The sequence below is a fragment of the Oncorhynchus clarkii genome, chromosome 32 (genome assembly GCF_045791955.1).
Source record: "Oncorhynchus clarkii lewisi isolate Uvic-CL-2024 chromosome 32, UVic_Ocla_1.0, whole genome shotgun sequence".
Classification (NCBI taxonomy): domain Eukaryota; kingdom Metazoa; phylum Chordata; class Actinopteri; order Salmoniformes; family Salmonidae; genus Oncorhynchus; species Oncorhynchus clarkii.
This window is the reverse complement of record NC_092178.1, coordinates 26,255,306-26,273,805: the sequence shown is the minus strand read 5'-3', so window position 1 is coordinate 26,273,805 and position 18,500 is coordinate 26,255,306. Positions and strand designations below refer to the sequence as shown.

Here is an 18,500-nt window from a genome sequence, read left to right as displayed (position 1 = left end):
AACCATCTGGTAGAGGTATAAACACTTCCTGTAGTTATCTATATAGTTATCCATACAGTATATGCTGTTAGGACCTGCGGAGTGAAATATGTTTTTCTCTCTCAAACAGAAGTCCTGCATTTAGCAAGACCATCATCAGAGCTGGCATTGAGACTGACTGGCTTCCTATCATTCCTTGACAGTGTAAGACAAGGCTACTCATAGGTCACAGTTCACACACTAGTCTACAACAGAAGTAGAAGCATTTACATTGAGTTCATTGAGTTCTCCGTAAATGGCCCTTGCCAGCAATCTATCAAAACTTGATCTACACACATTCCATCACACAACACTAAATAAGTGTTTTATTGTCACATACACTAAATAGGCGCAATGAAATGTGTTGTTTTGCAGGGTCAGCCATAGTAGTACAACACTCCTGGAGCATATTAGGGTCAAGTGCCTTGCTCAACATTCTAACCACTAGGCTGCCAGTTGCCCTAGTGTGTTTGACCAACTGAGTTCAAATCCGTGTCTCCTACGCACAATAAGACTGTATCAACCGGCTGAGCTAAAGTCTAAACGTGTCGTTGTAAAAGCCCAAAAAGTTCCTCTCAGGACGGACCAGATCAGGCTGCTGTCTGGCTTTTGTGAATGTGACTCAGTAGGTCATGAGTCTGCTAGTCATGAGGTCTGGTCTGGCTGAATAATCACAAGTTGTTTTGGCTTTTCTCTCTTTCCTTTCCTCTCTCCTCCCCCTTTCTATCGGTCTGTACTTCATTGAAGTCACACGTTCTCCATTACCTAGATGGACATATGATCCCCCTCACATAACTCAGTGGGGAGACTCAGTCAGTCACTGTACTGTAGGCCTATGAAGTTACCCTACGGCAGAAAATGAAAACTGAGTTGTAGTTACATCATAATCATTGATTCATGAAATGTAATATAGTATGGAATACAGTATCCTATCCTTGACCTTTTTATTATTGGTTGTAGCAGGCTGCAGTGTAACAATCAGATGGCTTCGAGGTTAGGAATCTCTCTGATACTTGATAGGATAGCTAGATAGTTATTTGATCAACTATTATGTGGTTATGACTAAACATACAGTACTTGAATCAGTTAGGATCAATTTCACTTGACAGAAAAAAAAATATATATATTTTTCACTTGACAGATATGCAATAATGCTATGTAATACAACATTTTGTGAGCGACATAATAGTCCATTATTGTGCAATGTTACATTTTCAGGCCTTTTGTAGTTGTCCCTAGGACTTGATAAACAGCTAAACATGCAATATATCTATCACCACATTTTTCTAAAAAGCCAATCACACACTCCATTATATAATTTTATTTAACCTTTATTTAACTAGGCAAGTCAGTTAAGAACAAATTCTTATTTACAATGACAGCCTAACCCAGCAAAACCTCCCCTAAACCGGACTAATTGGGCTGGGCCAATTGTGCGCCGCCCTATGGGACTTCCAATCACAGCCGGTTGTGATACAGCCCAGGATTGAACCAGGGTCTTGCACTGAGATGCAGTGCCTTAGACCGTTGCGCCACTCGGGACCCAAAAAATATAAGACGTGTAAAACCAAACCACCCTGTCTGTGTGGACCAGGACCTTTGAATTAAAAAGCAGGTATTTAGTCACTATAGAGGCATTCTTCAGATACAGTAAAGGACCTACACAATTAAATCCTTCTTCCTCCATCACTTTACACTCTCCTACGGCATCCCTATCCCTAACCTGCAACAGAATTATTAACAGAATTACACACAGCCAACACATATCATTATGGGGCACAGTGAAGGAGAGAAAGAGAGGGAGGTAGGAGGAGAAAGGTGTAACAGGAGGAAGGGAAAGCCTAGAGGCCTCCAACATGTATTTTAAGTACTGGTAATAAAACCTAGTCACCACCTCCTGAAAAGCTCCTGTCCAATGGGAACCCATTGAAGCAGGTTTTATGTGTCTTCGGCCCCAGTTTGAGCATCCCCACCATGCTCTCCCAGCACCAGGACTGATCTTTAGGGGGAACTAACCAAACGTTCATGTCTGTTGCTCCTTTTGCTCCTCTACCTCACCCACTGCTATCAGTCTGTCTGTCTGTCCGCTCTTAAAGCCCTGCGTTGCCCCTCACTCCTAGACGGGAGTAAAACATGGAGCACCACTGTGCTCTCTTGACAAGGTAAGAGCTTTTTGAACGAAACATGTATTATTAAAGTAGTTATTTATATGTTGAAGTGGTAATATCTGGGTGGATTGGCAGTGTGTTCCACTTGACTCTGAACTTGGTGTGGGGAAGAGTTTAGTCAGGTTTACTGTTGTCTTGCCATAATATATGTTTTATTGATTGATTTATTCTAATCTGAGGACTTGCTAGTTAGCAAATGATGAACAATATGACATTCTCTCAATAGCAGTGTTTGCCAAACATTTCCTCTTGTATCCTCAGCCATTCCAATGTCTTGAATGTATTCCAATGCCAGATTACACAATTCCAATATTGTAATGAGAGGCTTGGTGATTAGTTGACCAGTGGAATCAGGTGTGCTACAACTGGAATGCATCAAATAAATGGAAGGGCTGAGGTTACTAGAGGAGAGATTAGGGAAGAAAATGCTCGGTAGGAATTAACTAGTTTAATCACTAATACATTTAGTGAGATATTTCATCTGAAAACATTTTTTAAAGAAAACGTCATGGTTTTTACAGATTTCTAGTATCAGATTCCCCTGAACAATTGACTCACTCTAGAATAATGACAAATCAATATTTTATAGGAAAAAAAATCTGTACACATCTTTTATTAGAAATAGGAAATAATTGTGCTTGAATTTATACGGCCTTGAAATTAACCAGTGATATTGGGGCTGCTTAATAGAAGCTCCATGGCTAAGACTGAGCTAGCACAGCTGTATAATCTGGCACACACACGCACGCACGCACACACGCACACACACACACACACACACACACACACACACACACACACACACACACACACACACACACACACACACACACACACACACACACAGACTATAAACCTTGTTTGGTGGGTATTTAAACAGGGGGGAAATTAAAGCTGTTAAACCTTGAGAACCAGCCTTCCTTTCCTCCTTACCTCTCCAATGGGGTGGTCAACTGTGTCTTTGTCATGACGTATTGCTCACACACATACTTTTGACTTTTATAGTCCTAAAGTTTTGTCCGGGGAACGCTCCCAAATTATTAGCATACTAATTAAAGTGAGTGATAGGTTTAATTTGTAAGGCTGAGCAGCAGAGAGAGTAACGGGGGTCCAGTTGGTGTAATTAAGACAAATGAGGGCGACGGAGGTCCCTCCAGGAGAGCTGGCTGACTACATGGTCCAGGCTCTGGGACGCTGGAAGACGAGCCCATATGGGTGGCACAGCGAGGAGGCCAGAAAACATTCAAACAAACTCTGGATGCTGGAGATCACACACTGTGCTTTTCACTCCGAGAGAGGGATGACTGATCACAGAGTTGTAATTGCTCTTGATGAAAGAGGCACAATCTTGAAGATGTTTATGTTCTTATCAGTAAGGCCCTTGACCTTTCACGACACAGTACTAGAGACTAGAGACTCTGTCTAAGATGCAGCATATTGATTTAGAATTTCCCCCTGAGAATGGTGTTGTTGAGGTTGTTGCCCTGTTGACTTGGTTTATAGTTTCAGCTGTGGTCTGAGAACATAGTATGGGGAAAAAGTCAAAACACAATTGCTTTTCCAAGAATATTTTCTGCAGCTCAAGAGCTGATGTTAAGACCGCTTTCAAGCTTTTCCCAGACCATCAGTGTCAGAATGTTTTTGATGCTATTGCTTGCTGTGACAGTTGATCTTGAGGGGTTGGGAGTCTATTGTACACAAGGCGTCAAAGAACACCAAGCTTTCCTTTCCTATATATCACAACATCAGACTGGATCTAAGGACAAATGCAAATTGAAATGCCCAAAAGCTGATAGCAAAGAAGGACATCTCTATTGTGAATTAACCCCAATTAATGCTACATTTCTATTCTCTCTCTCTCTCTCTCTCTCTCTCTCTCTCTCTCTCTCTCTCTCTCTCTCTCTCTCTCTCTCTCTCTCTGTCTCTCTCTCTCTCTCTCTCTCTCTCTCTCGCTCTCTCTCTCGCCTCACACTAAAGCTGCTTAACACAACTAGTGGCCATATATGGAAGTGCAGGGCAAGATCACAGTAAAGCAAACAAATTCAGAAAGCTACCTGATACAGATAGTCCAGTGGTTTGTGTTGGTTGATGTACTGTACTGTGGTCCAGGGTTCCTGATAGATTAATGGGCATGGGAAGATGCAGGGCTGCCAGCCTGTAGTGTTTTGGGCAGTGTCCTCCATGGTGAAGGACATATGTTAGTGGCCAACTCCCTCTTCCCTCCCTCCTCTGTAGGGACCTTGCTGAGTAAGCCATTATTAATTTATTAATTTCTCTGATAGCATCCGCCTCTCTCCACCCTGTCTTCCCTATCTCCTTAAAGTTGGAATCTGTAGCGGTGAAACTGCCACGTTCGTTTGCGATATTACAACAATGAAGACGTTACTTCAAACAGCAAACACTTTTTTTCCATCGGACACCATTGCACTCTTGATAGAACAGCAGAGTATGTACTGCGGGTGTTTTATTCTTGATAGAACAGCAGAGTATGTACTGCGGGTGTTTTATTCTTGATAGAACAGCAGAGTATGTACTGCGGTTGTTTTATTCTTGATAGAACAGCAGAGTATGTACTGCGGGTGTTTTATTCTTGATAGAACAGCAGAGTATGTACTGCGGGTGTTTTATTCTTGATAGAACAGCAGAGTATGTACTGCGGGTGTTTTATTCTTGATAGAACAGCAGAGTATGTACTGCGGTTGTTTTATTCTTGATAGAACAGCAGAGTATGTACTGCGGTTGTTTTATTCTTGATAGAACAGCAGAGTATGTACTGTGGTTGTTTTATTCTTGAGTGAACAGCAGAGTATGTACTGTGGTTGTTTTATTCTTGATAGAACAGCAGAGTATGTACTACGGGTGTTTTATTCTTGATAGAACAGCAGAGTATGTACTGCGGTTGTTTTATTCTTGATAGAACAGCAGAGTATGTACTGCGGTTGTTTTATTCCTGATAGAACAGCAGAGTATGTACTGCGGTTGTTTTATTCCTGATAGAACAGCAGAGTATGTACTGCGGTTGTTTTATTCCTGATAGAACAGCAGAGTATGTACTGCGGGTGTTTTATTCTTGATGCTGGAGATCCTCGCTGCTGTTTAATAAACAAAACAACAGCAATAGCAAATGTTCCAGGGGGCAGCCAGTGGCGCTGTGTCTCCTAATGCGGATCAAAGCTTTAACAAGTAATCTCTCTTACGAAAAAAGACCTCCATATACACCCTCGGCCATCACTCCATACCACCCTGCCTGTCAGCCTTCTGGTAGGGCTGAGGAAGGGGCTGAGGAAGGGGCTGAGGAAGGTTGAGTAAAACAAGGCCAGTGGTGCGGTCTTATTTCTTAGTCTGTGGAGCGGTCTGAGGACACACAACACAACGTTTTGGTTTTATGTAGTACACATTCATGTGTAAGCCACATGAGGCTGGTGGCACCTTAATTGGGGAAGACGAGCTCGTGGTAACGGCTAGAGCGGAATAAGTGGAATGGTATCAAACACATCAAACACATGGTGCCATTCCATTCTCTCCATTCCAGCCATTATTATGTGGCGTAGGCCTATGCATGACAACAATGGCCGTCCCGAGCAAGTCATTTTCATTGTTGCTGCTTTCTACGACACAATGTCTGTCTTTACTGTGTGCAGTTTTTACTTCACTATTTCTGTAAGCTTACATAGTATGGACAGACATTCGTACTCTGGAGTTGAGCTAATGTCTTAGACAATGTACACTCATGTCTGGCATCAGTAAAACAACACTCGACTGCTTATGAACATCCTCCTGACACAGTTTCCCCCATTACCTGCAAAAGGAGAAATGTATGGGTTCCTGTATTTCCGCGATAACGCGTGCTTGTGTTAACTGATCGAACTGATCAGTGTGACACGTATGTCACTCCTTTCAGAAAATATTGATGTGTCTACGTGAGTTGTAATGTCTTTTAATGTGTCGCTACTCTAAAGCTTTATCAAATCAGGCCAGAGATAGTAGACATGATGACTAAAGAAATCAGATCACTGACCCAGCTGTCCTTTCTCTCGCTCTCCCTCTCCCTCTCTCTCGCCCTCCCCCTCCCCCCCCCCCCACCCCCCCTCTCTCTCTCTCTCTCTCTCTCTCTCTCTCCCTCTCAGGAAGCGACCACGGAACCCAGCGATGTTGCTGTACTCCTCTACCTGCATGGCCCTCCTCTCTCTGCTACTCTCTCCTGCCCTCGGCCGTAAGTTTTCCAGATGCCTTCAGGCTCATGATAGACACATAACAGTGTACTACTGGTATATGATATTTGTTTGCACGACTACTTTTGATTTTGGTATCAAAACACACACGTTGTTTCAGGAATGCTATCCCAAGTCATTCCATTTAATACAAATGCAAATCTAAGATTAAGACAAAAACAGCAGATGTAGTGTAGCCTACTGTACTAGTCTGTAAGATTAATTCAGATAATCTCTAGTTTCTTAATTCTTACAGATACCGTATCTTAATTTGATCCTGTTTTTGTCCTGCACAGCAGGAAATGCAAACTTGTTGTGTATTTGAGGTTAAAAGGATTCTAACGTTTGTATTTTCCACTTAAAAATGTCAGACTTGATTTGTCCTGACGAAAAATGTTTCAACCCCTACAAAAAAAAGGTATATTAATTATAATCCACATAATAATTCACATTATTTTCCTAATGTAGAAAACTGGCTCAAATGAAGATCCTACATCTGTTTAAGCCTCTCTCGCAAGCTGTCAGAGAGATGCAATAACACATCTATCCACATTATGGGATGTTTTTCACCATCAACACAAATACAATACAGACGTGGGGTATACTTACAGCAGTAAAAAAAACAAAATGTTTATTCTTATCACATGTAAAGTGAATACCATCTTATAGCATGGTTTACTGTTGCAGTACAAGCACATGATGTGTGGTCTAATACGTAGCTAGATTACTTTCCTTTTGGAAATGGTCTGCTTATATCCACTAGTCATCCTCATAGCACTCAGTCACACGTGACGGCGGTGTCGTAAAAGCTGAGCTGAGGTCCATCTCCATCCACTGCTCGTTTAGCGTAATGAATAGGCTGCTAAAACACATGGGTTGCATCCCAAATGGCACCCTATTCCCACTATAGTGCACTAATTTTGATCAGGGCCCGTAAGGATCAGTTTTTTTTTTTTTAAAGTGCACTATATAGGGAATAGGGTGCCATTTGGGACGCAGACCATGGTATTGGGGAGGGAGTGGTTAACTACTTACAGCTCCCACTGCACAGCGAGAGAAGTGTTTATGGCTAGTAAACACACAGGATAAATACCATCTCACCAAAGTATCTCCTCTACTCAGCAGTTATGGTGGAACCGATAGGGTCTTCCAGATGTGTTGCCTCCACACTCTGCACCTCCGAATGAGCTGAATCAGGTTATTGACTCTGGGAGTAGAGGCTAGAAGCCCTCCGGCTCCCAGCGTTGTTTCATTACTTCCAGATCTTTGTTTCCTAGTTTCCCCTGCACTGCGTTTTCATCCTCATATCAAACAGGGGGAGGAGAGGAGGAGATGTGTTCTCTGAATACTTTAGAAGTTTCACCTTGAGATGATACTACTACAGTAGAGCAAGGCTCTTCAATGAAACATGATCAAATGTTTTCGCTCTCATTGTTTCAAGATTCACTTAAAGCTTTAGCTGAGAAGGACATTTAAAAAATCACCTCAGGTTTTAGTTACATTACAGTAGCTCTCTTTTTCAATTAATTCCATCCAATGACAGTTAATCCCAGCCAGCTATGTAGGTTATAGTACATTAACAAATACTAAAGACACAAGACTAATATTATAGGTTACTCAATCACCCGAGAAAGACATTGAGGATGAAAGCAGAAATTATAGCACAACAGTGTGATTGATTATTGTTGGCCTTTTAAGTTAGTTCTACAGAGAGATTTCCATCTCAATAAATCACAGGTACAGATGTAGCATCTAAATTTGAGCCCATTTGCTGCAGCAGGAAAATAATCCTGCAGAAAAAGAAAATGTAAATTATGTTTTTGTAGGGGTTCATACATTTTTCATAAGGGACAATCAAGTCTGAAATTTCAAAGTGGAAATGACAAACTTCAGAAGCCTTTTTGAACCTCAAATACACTACATGTTTTCAACAGGGTGAACAAATTTAGATGCTACATCTGTAGATTAATAAACTGAGAATACCTGTCAGTTTCTCAACAACAGAGGCAGCTGGTGGCACCTTAATTGGGGAGGACCGGCTCATAATAATAGCTGGTATGGAATTCATGAAACGGTATTGAACACATCAAACACATGGTTTCCATGTGTTTGATGTCATTCCATTTACTCCATTCCAGCTATTACTATAAGCCATCCTCCCCTCATCAGCCTCCTGTGCTCGACAAGCATGAGCGATATGGCCTTACCCCGATCCACATTCACGCTACAACAGCTACACACATACGTCAACAGTATCTTCAATCTGGGCTCAGGGGTAGACTTAACATAGTAAATGTAAATCTTGTATGTCATATGTTCAATATGTTACGAATTTGCAAAGCATACAGTATAATAGCATATAATATGTTATGAATTCCAATTTATTGTGGCTGACATTAGCTAGGGGTTAGTGTTAGATTGCAAAATAGTCCATGATGAGATTTCAACACGCAACCTTTGAGTTTCTAGACGTTCAGATTATACACCCACCCATCCACCCTTACCAACCACACTACCTTCGTTTTTGCCTTGAGTAACCTTCTGTCTTATGTAACCATACCAAAAGTAACGTACTAATTTGAGTGTCCCTTATTTACATTTGTAATTTGTTATGTCTAGTCTATGAGACCGGGCTGTTATCTTTTGTATCTGATACTTTACTACATACCTGTGGGTGTGCTTGTGGTATCAAATATAGGATACCACAGCTGTAAGAATAACCAACATAAAAAAATCAATCCAGAGTATAAGGTGAATTACATTCTTACCATGTTTTCTCACCGTTGCCTGGTCTCCCTGTGGCTTTCCCATGGAGTTGGCACTGTGAATTCTGATTCAGTGTTTGGTTGGTGGCTCAGTTGGTAGAGCATGGTGCATGCAATGCTAGAGTTGTGTGTTTGATTCCCACGGGGGACCAGTACAGGAAAAAGTACAAAAATGCATCCCCTCCCTGCTGTAAGTCGCTCTGGATAAGAGTGTCTGCTAAATGACTCAAATGTAAATGCTGTGAACAGAAACATCCTAACCAAGCTTCTGTCTCTGTGTGTTTTCCATCAAGAGTTAGATCTCAACAGGTTAGATGGGGACACAGCTGTCTGCCCTCCCATGAGAAATGGACAAGATGACCTTCCAGGTAATAGATACTATACACGAGACTCTGTGAATATGCGTACTAACTTAGTCCTCTTCATCCCTGGTGGGACATACTGTAAAACAGCAACAATTTGCTTCCGGTATGTCTTTGGCCACATCTTGCTTATAGTTTATGACGTAATCAAAAGGAGACCTGCATGGGAAGACATATTACATCAAACAGTACAAGACATCTCAAGAGGTCTGAGCTAGTAGTTTTGAGATGTCTTTCTGTAACCAAGTCTTACCTCACATCAACATACCAGGTCAGAAGGAGCTCTGTCTGGAGCAATAGTTTAACACTATAGTCCCTGTGGTTTTTCTCTTTGCTAGACAGCATAGACTTACATTTTAAATGCCCAGGACCACCAAACCACCAGCCTTGGTTTACAGAAATCCCTGAGGAAGCAAAATACAGAACATCACAACTAAGCTAGCTGCTGTGATTGCTTAGTGAACTAGGCTGGGCTGTCTAAATGCTTAATGGCTTGAGACACGTTTAGATTTCAAATGAGCCACATAAAATATTCCGCTGAAGCCTGATAGATTTTAGTAGGAACAATTCTAGCTCAGCAAGATGTTAATTGTGTACCAGCGCCCTGGTAGGAACAGATGCATTAGCTACCTTCAAATCACATGGTGTACAATGTGTTGCGAGCCCAGGCAGGGCTACGTATAAGAGAACTAATTAAAATTAGTTTCATATGTTAGTCATATCACTGCACCCTGTTTTGCATACAGATTATGAAACCAGAATAAACCGCTAAACATAGTAAAATGGGGAAACACTGACATTCCAAAATGTCCACTTCGTGAATATGCACTGGTCTATAAAAAAAGTGGTCAGATGAAGCAGACGCTAAACTACAGGACTTTTTTACGAGCACAGACTGGAATATGTTCTGGGATTCTTCCGATGGCATTGAAGAGAACACCACATCAGTCACTGTCTTTATCAATAAGTGCATCGAGGACGTCGTCCGCACAGTGACTGTGCGTACATACCCCAACCAGAAGCCATGGATTACAGGCAACATTCTCACTGAGCTCAAGTCTAGAGCTACCGCTTTCAAGGACTCTAACTCGGAAGCTTATAAGAAATCGCGCTAAACCCTCCGACGAACCATCAAACAGGCAAAGCGTCAATACAGGACTAAGATCGAATCCGTTACAGGACTACACCGGCTCCGTTAATAGTCGGATGTTGCAGGGCTTGCAAACTATTACAGACTACAAAGGGAAGCACAGCCAAGAGCTGCCCAGTGACACAAGCCTACCAGACGAGCTGAATAACTTCTATGCTCGCTTCGAGGCAAGTAACACTGAAACATGCATGAGACATCAGCTGTTCTGGACGACTGTGTGATCACGCACTCCGCAGCCGATGTGAGTAAGACCTTTAAACAGGTCAACATTCACAAGGCCTCAGGGCCAGACGGATTACCAGGACGTGTACTCTGAGCATGCGCTGACCAACTGGCAAGTGTCTTCACTGACATTTTCAACCTCTCCCTGTCTGAGTCTGTACCAATATCAACATGTTTCAAGCAGACCACCATAGTCCCTGTGCCCAAGAACACTAAGGTAACCTGCCTAAATGACTACAGAACCGTAGCACTCATATCTGTAGCCATGAAGTGCTTTGAAAAGCTGGTCATGGCTCACATCAACATCATTATCCCAGAAACCCTAGACCCACTCCAATTTGCATACCACACCAACAGATCCACAGATGATGCAACCTCTATTGCACTCCACACTGCCCTTTCACACCTGGACAAAAGGAACACCCATGTGAGAATGCTATTCAATGACTACAGCTCAGCTTTCAACACCATAGTGCCCTCAAAGCTCATCACTAAACTAAGGACTCTGGGACTAAACACATCCCTCTGCAACTGGATCCTGGACTTCCTGATGGACCGCGCCCAGGTGGTAAGGGTAGGTAACAACACATCTGCCACGCTGATCCTCAATACGGGGATCCCTCAGTGGTGCGTGCTCAGTCCCCTCCTATACTTCCTGTTCACTCATGACTGCAGAGCCAGGCACAACTCCAACACCATCATTACATTTGCCGATGACACAACAGTGTTAGGCCTGATCACCGACAACGATGAGACAGGCTATAGGGAGGTCAGAAACCTGATTGTGTGGTGCAAGGACAACAACCTCTCCCTCAACGTGATCAAGACAAAGGAGATGATTGTGGACTCCAGGAAAAGGATGACCGAGCACACCCCCATTCTCATGGACGGGGCTGTAGTGGAGCAGGTTGAGAGCTTCAAGTTCCTTGGCGTCCACATCACCAACAAACTATCATGGTCCAAGCACACAAAGACAGTCGTGAAGAGGGCACGAAAAAAACAATTCCCCCTCAGGAGACTGAAAAGATTTGGCATGGGTCCTCAGATCTTCAAAAAGATTTTACAGCTGCACCATCGAGAGCATCCTGACAGGTTAAATCACTGCCTGGTATGGCAACTGCTCGGCCTCCAACCGAAAGACACTACCCCCCAGGTCTACACCTGTTGTATTCTGTTCATGTGACAAATACGATTTGATTTGATTTTACAAAACTGATCCAGAAATATGCACTTACACTTTTATAAGACTGTGTGTCAAATACAAAAAAGACCAGTACCTGTCAATCAGATGTGCATTATTTTCCTACTGCTGACATGCAGTATAATTCACCAGAACGATTCAAGGGATACGTACAATTAAGTGATAATGCCCGAGAAGCCGGTGTTTGGAGGATATATTGGCATGCCCTAGACGAAGTCGTGCCAATATATCCTCCAAACACCTGCTTTGAGGGTATTATCACGTTTTTACAACGGGTTACCAACATATTCAAATAATGATTTACATCTTTTAATTAAAAAAGTATTTTTTATTAATTTATTCATACTATTTCATCCTTCCACTAGATATAGTCCCGACACAAATTCAGCTGGTTTTTCGTTCTATCAGTTCGGTTGCCAGAGACACAACCCAGTCGTTCAGTTTTTTTGTTCTGTATCTATGGGCGTGACCCAGTCGTTCGTTCTAAATATTCCATTGCCATACTGGCTGGCAACGTTCTTATCGCTTGCTAGCTAGCAAAGTAGCTGCATTTGCGTTTGTTTAAGCTGTTTTCTAGTGACGTTTATTTGGATACATCCATAACAATGAGCTAATGATGCATGATTTCACCTGGCATAGAAAATGTACTTTCTTGTCAGGACACTGTTGTTCAGAGGAGACAGCCAACAACACAATTTACACAATCACTTCATACTGAAGCTGGAAAGACAGCAAACTACCTGCACTTCGTTTCATTTGACCCGTTTTCTATTGACAGTTCTTTGTATATATCCAAACATTGATGCTGATTCATGATTTCGTCTGGCTAAGAAACGCTTCCTGCCTGTCTCGTCCCGACTCCCAACACGTTCATTACTATAGGACAGCTGGAGATCACATTTTTATATTGAAACAATGTTGCAAATGTCAGAGAGACAGATATCAATGTTTATACAAATATCCACTGTTGAAAACTAAATGTTAGTCTAAAAGAAATGCGAGATAATGTCTAGATGTTTTTTTTAATAGTTTATAAATTGAATGGCTGGGCTAATGAGACAGTGGATTGCACAGTCAGATGGAACAGACTAAATAGGCATTTTAACATCATATATTGTAACTTGTGGAATAGACATAGTCTGGAATGCGCTTTTAATCAATCAGCATTCAGAGTTAGACCCACCAGATGAATAATACTGTAACATGTAATTCAGAACGAACAGGAGATATCTGAAAATCCGTTTCCCTCTCTTTTAGGGTTTGATCTGATCACCCAGTTCCAGCTGGATGTTATTCCTCTGAAGGGGGTGAGGAAGGTGGAGGGCTCCACTCCTCTCCAGGTGGCATATCGCCTTGATAGGGAGGCCAACTTCCAGATCCCTACCAGGTAAGGAAAGACAGAAAAAGAAACATGATATTGGAGCTTGTCCAGGCTTGCTGCAGGTGTTATTATGGCAGAGGTCAGCTTTCAAATACCTACCAGGTGAAGAAAGAATGAAGAAACCAGAAACAGAAACACACACATAATCGCTACACTCACACACACACACGCACACATAATAAATACTTTCCCCTGGGTCGATGCAGGTGTTGTATTATTGCAGGTCTCAGACAGGTGTTATCACTCTGTGAAACAGAGAACAGCATGTCTGAACTGATTTGGCATCTCTTAGCAATGAGGGGGGAAAGCAGTGGACCCCACCCGCCCAGAACTCGTGTAACCATTAAATATCTCGTACCAGAAACATAGAGACATATTTCATCATGCAGCATTATAAGTTGTAGTTGTATTCACTTGTTTCTGTCTGTGCTCATGAAGGATTCTGGAAATCAAAAGAGACAGGTGGTGACAGCCCGAGCAGCTTCCTGTGTGAAGAGAGACTGTGTGTGTTTGTGTCTATGTGTGTGTGTGTGTGTCTGTGTGTGTGTGTGTGTGTGTGTGTGTGTGTGTGTGTGTGTGTGTGTGTGTGTGTGTGTGTGTGTGTGTGTGTCTTGCCTAGATCAGCTAGATCGTTTACGTGTGGGGATCCTCTAGCCTGGTATTCTACCCTGTAAAAAAAAATATTTGAAAACCAGTGCACAATCTTCCATTTTCAACTTAGACTGTTTTCATATTGCTTAGTAGGCTAGAGGTTGTTGTTACGTGGTTACCTTCTTACATAACTAAAGCTGTCTTCTGGTGTTTCACTGCTGGTCTGGCCAATGACCTGTATTGGTCCTGTTATCACATAAACTGTTATGTAACATACTGACATCTTCCAGTCTGCCTCATGCCACTCAGGACACTAATCACAAAAACATTTATCTCTCGGAGTCCAGTGGCCAGTCTGTCTGGGCTTTGAAGTCTGTCGTCAGAAAGGTTCATTTCCGATACCTGTGTCCTTATCACTGCAGGGGATAGAGGCCTGCAACACAACACGCATCAAACTCTGGCCTAGGCTGTGAGATACTTTCTCCCAAGGTGCATTCAACACACACAAACACACACACACACACATAGGCACACTGCAGGAACGTTAGAGTGGTCTTCATTTGTTTTATTGGGTTACAGGAAACTCCTTTTTTATTGCCTTGATCCATTTACAAGCCGGCTGCAGCTCTGCAGCTCCCGTCCATAAAGGCACCACCTATGGAGCCCTTGGCCTGGCTAGTTAAAACCCCAGGGCTCGTATTCATAAAGCGACAAGTAGGAGTGCTGCTCTAGGATCAGTTTAACCTTTTAGATGATAATGAATGGACTGAAGGGGCCTTAATCTGAGATCAGCACCTGAGACTCTTTATGAATACCAGCCTAGAGGTTTAGGACTGGGGAGACTGGAGAGCAGTTTACGCGTTAGAGACGGAGACGGGACGGCTGCTTAATTGATCTGTTGATCAGAGCCACCGGGGCGCCACTTCTGTTTATAACAAAAGGGTTTGATGGAAAAAATAAAGGGCCTCGTTGTTCCTTTGGAGTATTTGTAACTGTTGCGTTATGCATGCATCATGCATTAGAGACAGGGAGAGATGGAGGGATAGAGAGAGAAAGAGAATGGAAGTGCTTTGAACATAAAAGTGTTAGGGTTTGATTGATGTCCCCATTCATGATGTTATCGTGGGCGTGAGGAGTGGGAAGGGAACTGAGCCGCTGTGCGTGAGGCTTTTTAAACGTGGCCTGCAGCAGCTTTACCTCTGCTTTGTGATCATGGAGTGTCTTTGACATTAGCCGCCATCAGAGATCTGAAATCCTCGAACCACCCAATGTGTGCTGTGTGTATGTGGTGGAAAGCTGCTTTTTTTACCCACTGCGAAGTGTCGCCCCCAGTGTCCTTTTCTCTATGACTCTAACTGAACTACATTCTTTATGATTTTGTAAAGAGAAGTTTGAACCATTTCTTCTGTCCATCCATCCCTCTCCCACTGAGGATGACCTTCCACAGGGGCTTCACTGGACTCATGCATGTATGAACCCTTTTCTCTCCTCCCTCTCCGACCCATCTGTATCTTCATCTTCATCTTCTGTTCTTCTTCACCCAGGCTCAATTTCCCCCGGGGTTTCCCTGACGAGTACTCCGTCATGGTCACGTTCCGTATGATCAAGAACACAGTGAACAAGGTGTGGAACGTGTGGCAGGTGGTGGATGAAGACGGCTGGAAGCAGGCAGGGCTCAGGCTGAATGGAGACCAGCAGGCCTTGGAGTACTTCCTGATGGGCCAGGATGGCAACCTGCAGACTGTCACCTTCCCAGGGCTCTCTGTGTTGTTCAACACCAAGTGGCACAAGGTGATGGAATGAGTGATGGCACTCCTGGTTAGCGTTGCAAAATACAGTAACTATCCCAAAACTCCCCGGCTTTCCAGAAATCTCGGATGGAAGATCCCGGAATCAAGAGGGAATAAGCTGGAAATCCTGGAAATCCTAGGAATTTTGATAAAGTTACTGGAAATTGTGCAACTCTACTCCTGGTACAATGTAATTAGTGATAACTGATCACTCATTAACATTACGGTGGCCCCCGAGGATCAACAACAGTAACCCTATAGCATATCCTTACAGGTGATGATTGGGGTGGAGAGAGACCAGGTCACCCTGTATGTGGACTGTCAGGCCGTGGACAAGAAGCCCATCAAGGGGAAAGGCCCCGTCAACACAGAGGGAGATACGCTTATTGGGAGGCTGGATACTGACGCTGATGCTTCTGTTGTGGTGAGCGGGGCAAGGATAGCCTGGCCCCAGATCTGGTTGTGCTGTATTGCCAACTCTTATGGTCGTTGTTTGGCATGACAATAAGAGTTGGAGTTGGTAAGACAGCACATACGATCTGGGATCAGGCTAAGGCTGAGAAGGTGTTGGTTCCTCAGTGGTGCGTTGTTATACAGTAAGCGTTATCATACGAGTCATGTCATATGATCAATATCATGCCACTGTCTCTTTCTAGTTTGAACTTCAGTGGATGTTGATCCATTGCGACCCGAAGAGAGCCAATAGAGAGAACTGCCAGGAGTTGCCTATCACAGAGGTAACAACAACAAACTTGTCTCCACCTGGTCTTTACTTGCTTTGGGTTTGGATTCATATCGACCAGTAACATAGATTTCACTAACTGGCTTCTGTGAATCTGCACTTGCCAAAATGTGAGGAGATAGGATGGCCTGTTATACTACTGTAGGAGTGCCATGATTACAATACATACAGTACAAGTCAAAGTTTGGACACACCTACTCATTCCAGGGTTTTTCTTAATGTTTAATATTTTCTACATTGTAGAATAAGTAGAAAATAGTAAACACATCAAAACTATGAAATAACACATATGGAATCATGTAGTAACCAAAAAAGTGAGATTCTTCAAAATAGCCACCCTTTGCCTTGATGACAGCTTTGCACACTCTTGGCATTCTCTCAACCAGCTTCATGAGGTAGTCACCTGGAATGCATTTCAATTAACAAGTGTGCCTTGTTAAAAGTTCATTTGTGGAATTGTTTTCCTTCTGAATGCGTTTGAGCCAATCAAATCAAATTGTATCCGTCACATGCGCCGAATACAACAGATTCACCTTACAGTGAAATGCTTACTTATGAGCCCCTAACCAACAATGCAGTTGTTGTCAAAAAATACAAATAGGAATAAGAGATAAAAGTAATAAGTAATTAAAGAGCAGCAGTAAAATAGCAATAGCGAGACTATATACAGGGGGGTAACGATGCAGAGTCAATTTGCGGGGGCACCGGTTAGTTGAGGTAATAGTACATGTAGGTAGAGTTACTGAAAGTGACTATGCATAGATGACAACAGAGAGTAGCAATGGTGTAAAGAGGGGGTGGGGGGGCACTACAAATAGTCTGGGTAGCCATTTGACTAGATGTTCAGGAGTCTTATGCCTTGGGGGTAGAAGCTGCCACCGCTTGCCGTGCGGTGGCAGAGAGAACAGTCTATGACTAGGGTGGCTGGAGTCTTTGACAATTTTTAGGGCCTTCCTCTGACACCACCTGCTATAGAGGTCCTGGATGGCAGGAAGCTTGGCCCCAGTGATGTACTGGGTCGTTTGCACTACCCTTTGTAGTGCCTTGCAGTCGGAGGCCGAGCAGTTGCCATACCAGGCAGTGATATAACCACTGCCTGGTATGGCAACTTAGAACCTTTTGCTCTCGATGGTGCAGCTTTAGAACCTTTTGAGGATCTGAGGACCCATGACAAATCTTCTCAGTCTCCTGAGCGGGAATAGGTTTTGTTGTGCCCTCTTCACGACTGTCTTGGTGTGCTTGGATCATGATAGTTTGTTGGTGATGTGGACACAAAGGAACTTGAAGCTCTCAACCTGCTCCACTACAGCCCCGTCGATGAGAATGGGGGCGTGCTTGGTCCTCTTTTTCCTGTAGTCCACAATCATCTCCTTTGTCTTGATCACATTGAGGGAGAGGTTGTTGTCCTGGCAACACACGGCCAGATCTCTGACCTCCTCCCTATAGGCTGTCTCATTGTTGTCAGTGATCAGGCCTACCACTGTTGTGTCATCGGCAAATTGAATGATGGTGTTGGAGTCGTGCCTGGCTGTGCAGTCATGAGTGAACAGGGAGTACAGGAGGGGACTGAGCACGCACCCCTGAGGGGATCAGCGTGGCAGATGTGTTTTTACCTACCCTTACCACCTGGGTGCAGCCCGTCAGGAAGTCCAGGATCCAGTTGCAGAGGGAGGTTTAGTCAAAGGGTCCTTAGCTTAGTGATGAGCTTTGAGGGCACTATGGTGTTGAACGCTGAGCTGTAGTCAATGAATAGCATTCTCACATAGGTGTTCCTTTTGTCCAGGTGTGAAAGAGCAGTGTGAAGTGCAATAGAGATTGCGTCATCTGTGGTTCTGTTGGTGTGGTATGCACATTTCTGGGATAATGGTGTTGATGTGAGCCATGACCAGCCTTTCAAAG

General features: G+C 43.3%; 1 protein-coding gene across 1 annotated transcript in view; it reads left to right on the top strand.

Annotated features, from left to right (window-relative positions):
• Nucleotides 1–2,151: 2,151 nt before the first annotated feature.
• The window catches only part of LOC139391921 (collagen alpha-1(IX) chain-like), a 38,173-nt gene continuing 21,824 nt past the window's right edge, over nucleotides 2,152–18,500 (top strand). The window contains exons 1-7 of the mRNA XM_071139530.1: nucleotides 2,152–2,180; nucleotides 6,314–6,399; nucleotides 9,456–9,530; nucleotides 13,355–13,484; nucleotides 15,614–15,860; nucleotides 16,134–16,283; nucleotides 16,516–16,596. Coding sequence (XP_070995631.1) covers nucleotides 2,152–2,180; nucleotides 6,314–6,399; nucleotides 9,456–9,530; nucleotides 13,355–13,484; nucleotides 15,614–15,860; nucleotides 16,134–16,283; nucleotides 16,516–16,596 — 798 coding nt within the window. The remainder of the gene's footprint in view (nucleotides 2,181–6,313; nucleotides 6,400–9,455; nucleotides 9,531–13,354; nucleotides 13,485–15,613; nucleotides 15,861–16,133; nucleotides 16,284–16,515; nucleotides 16,597–18,500) is intronic.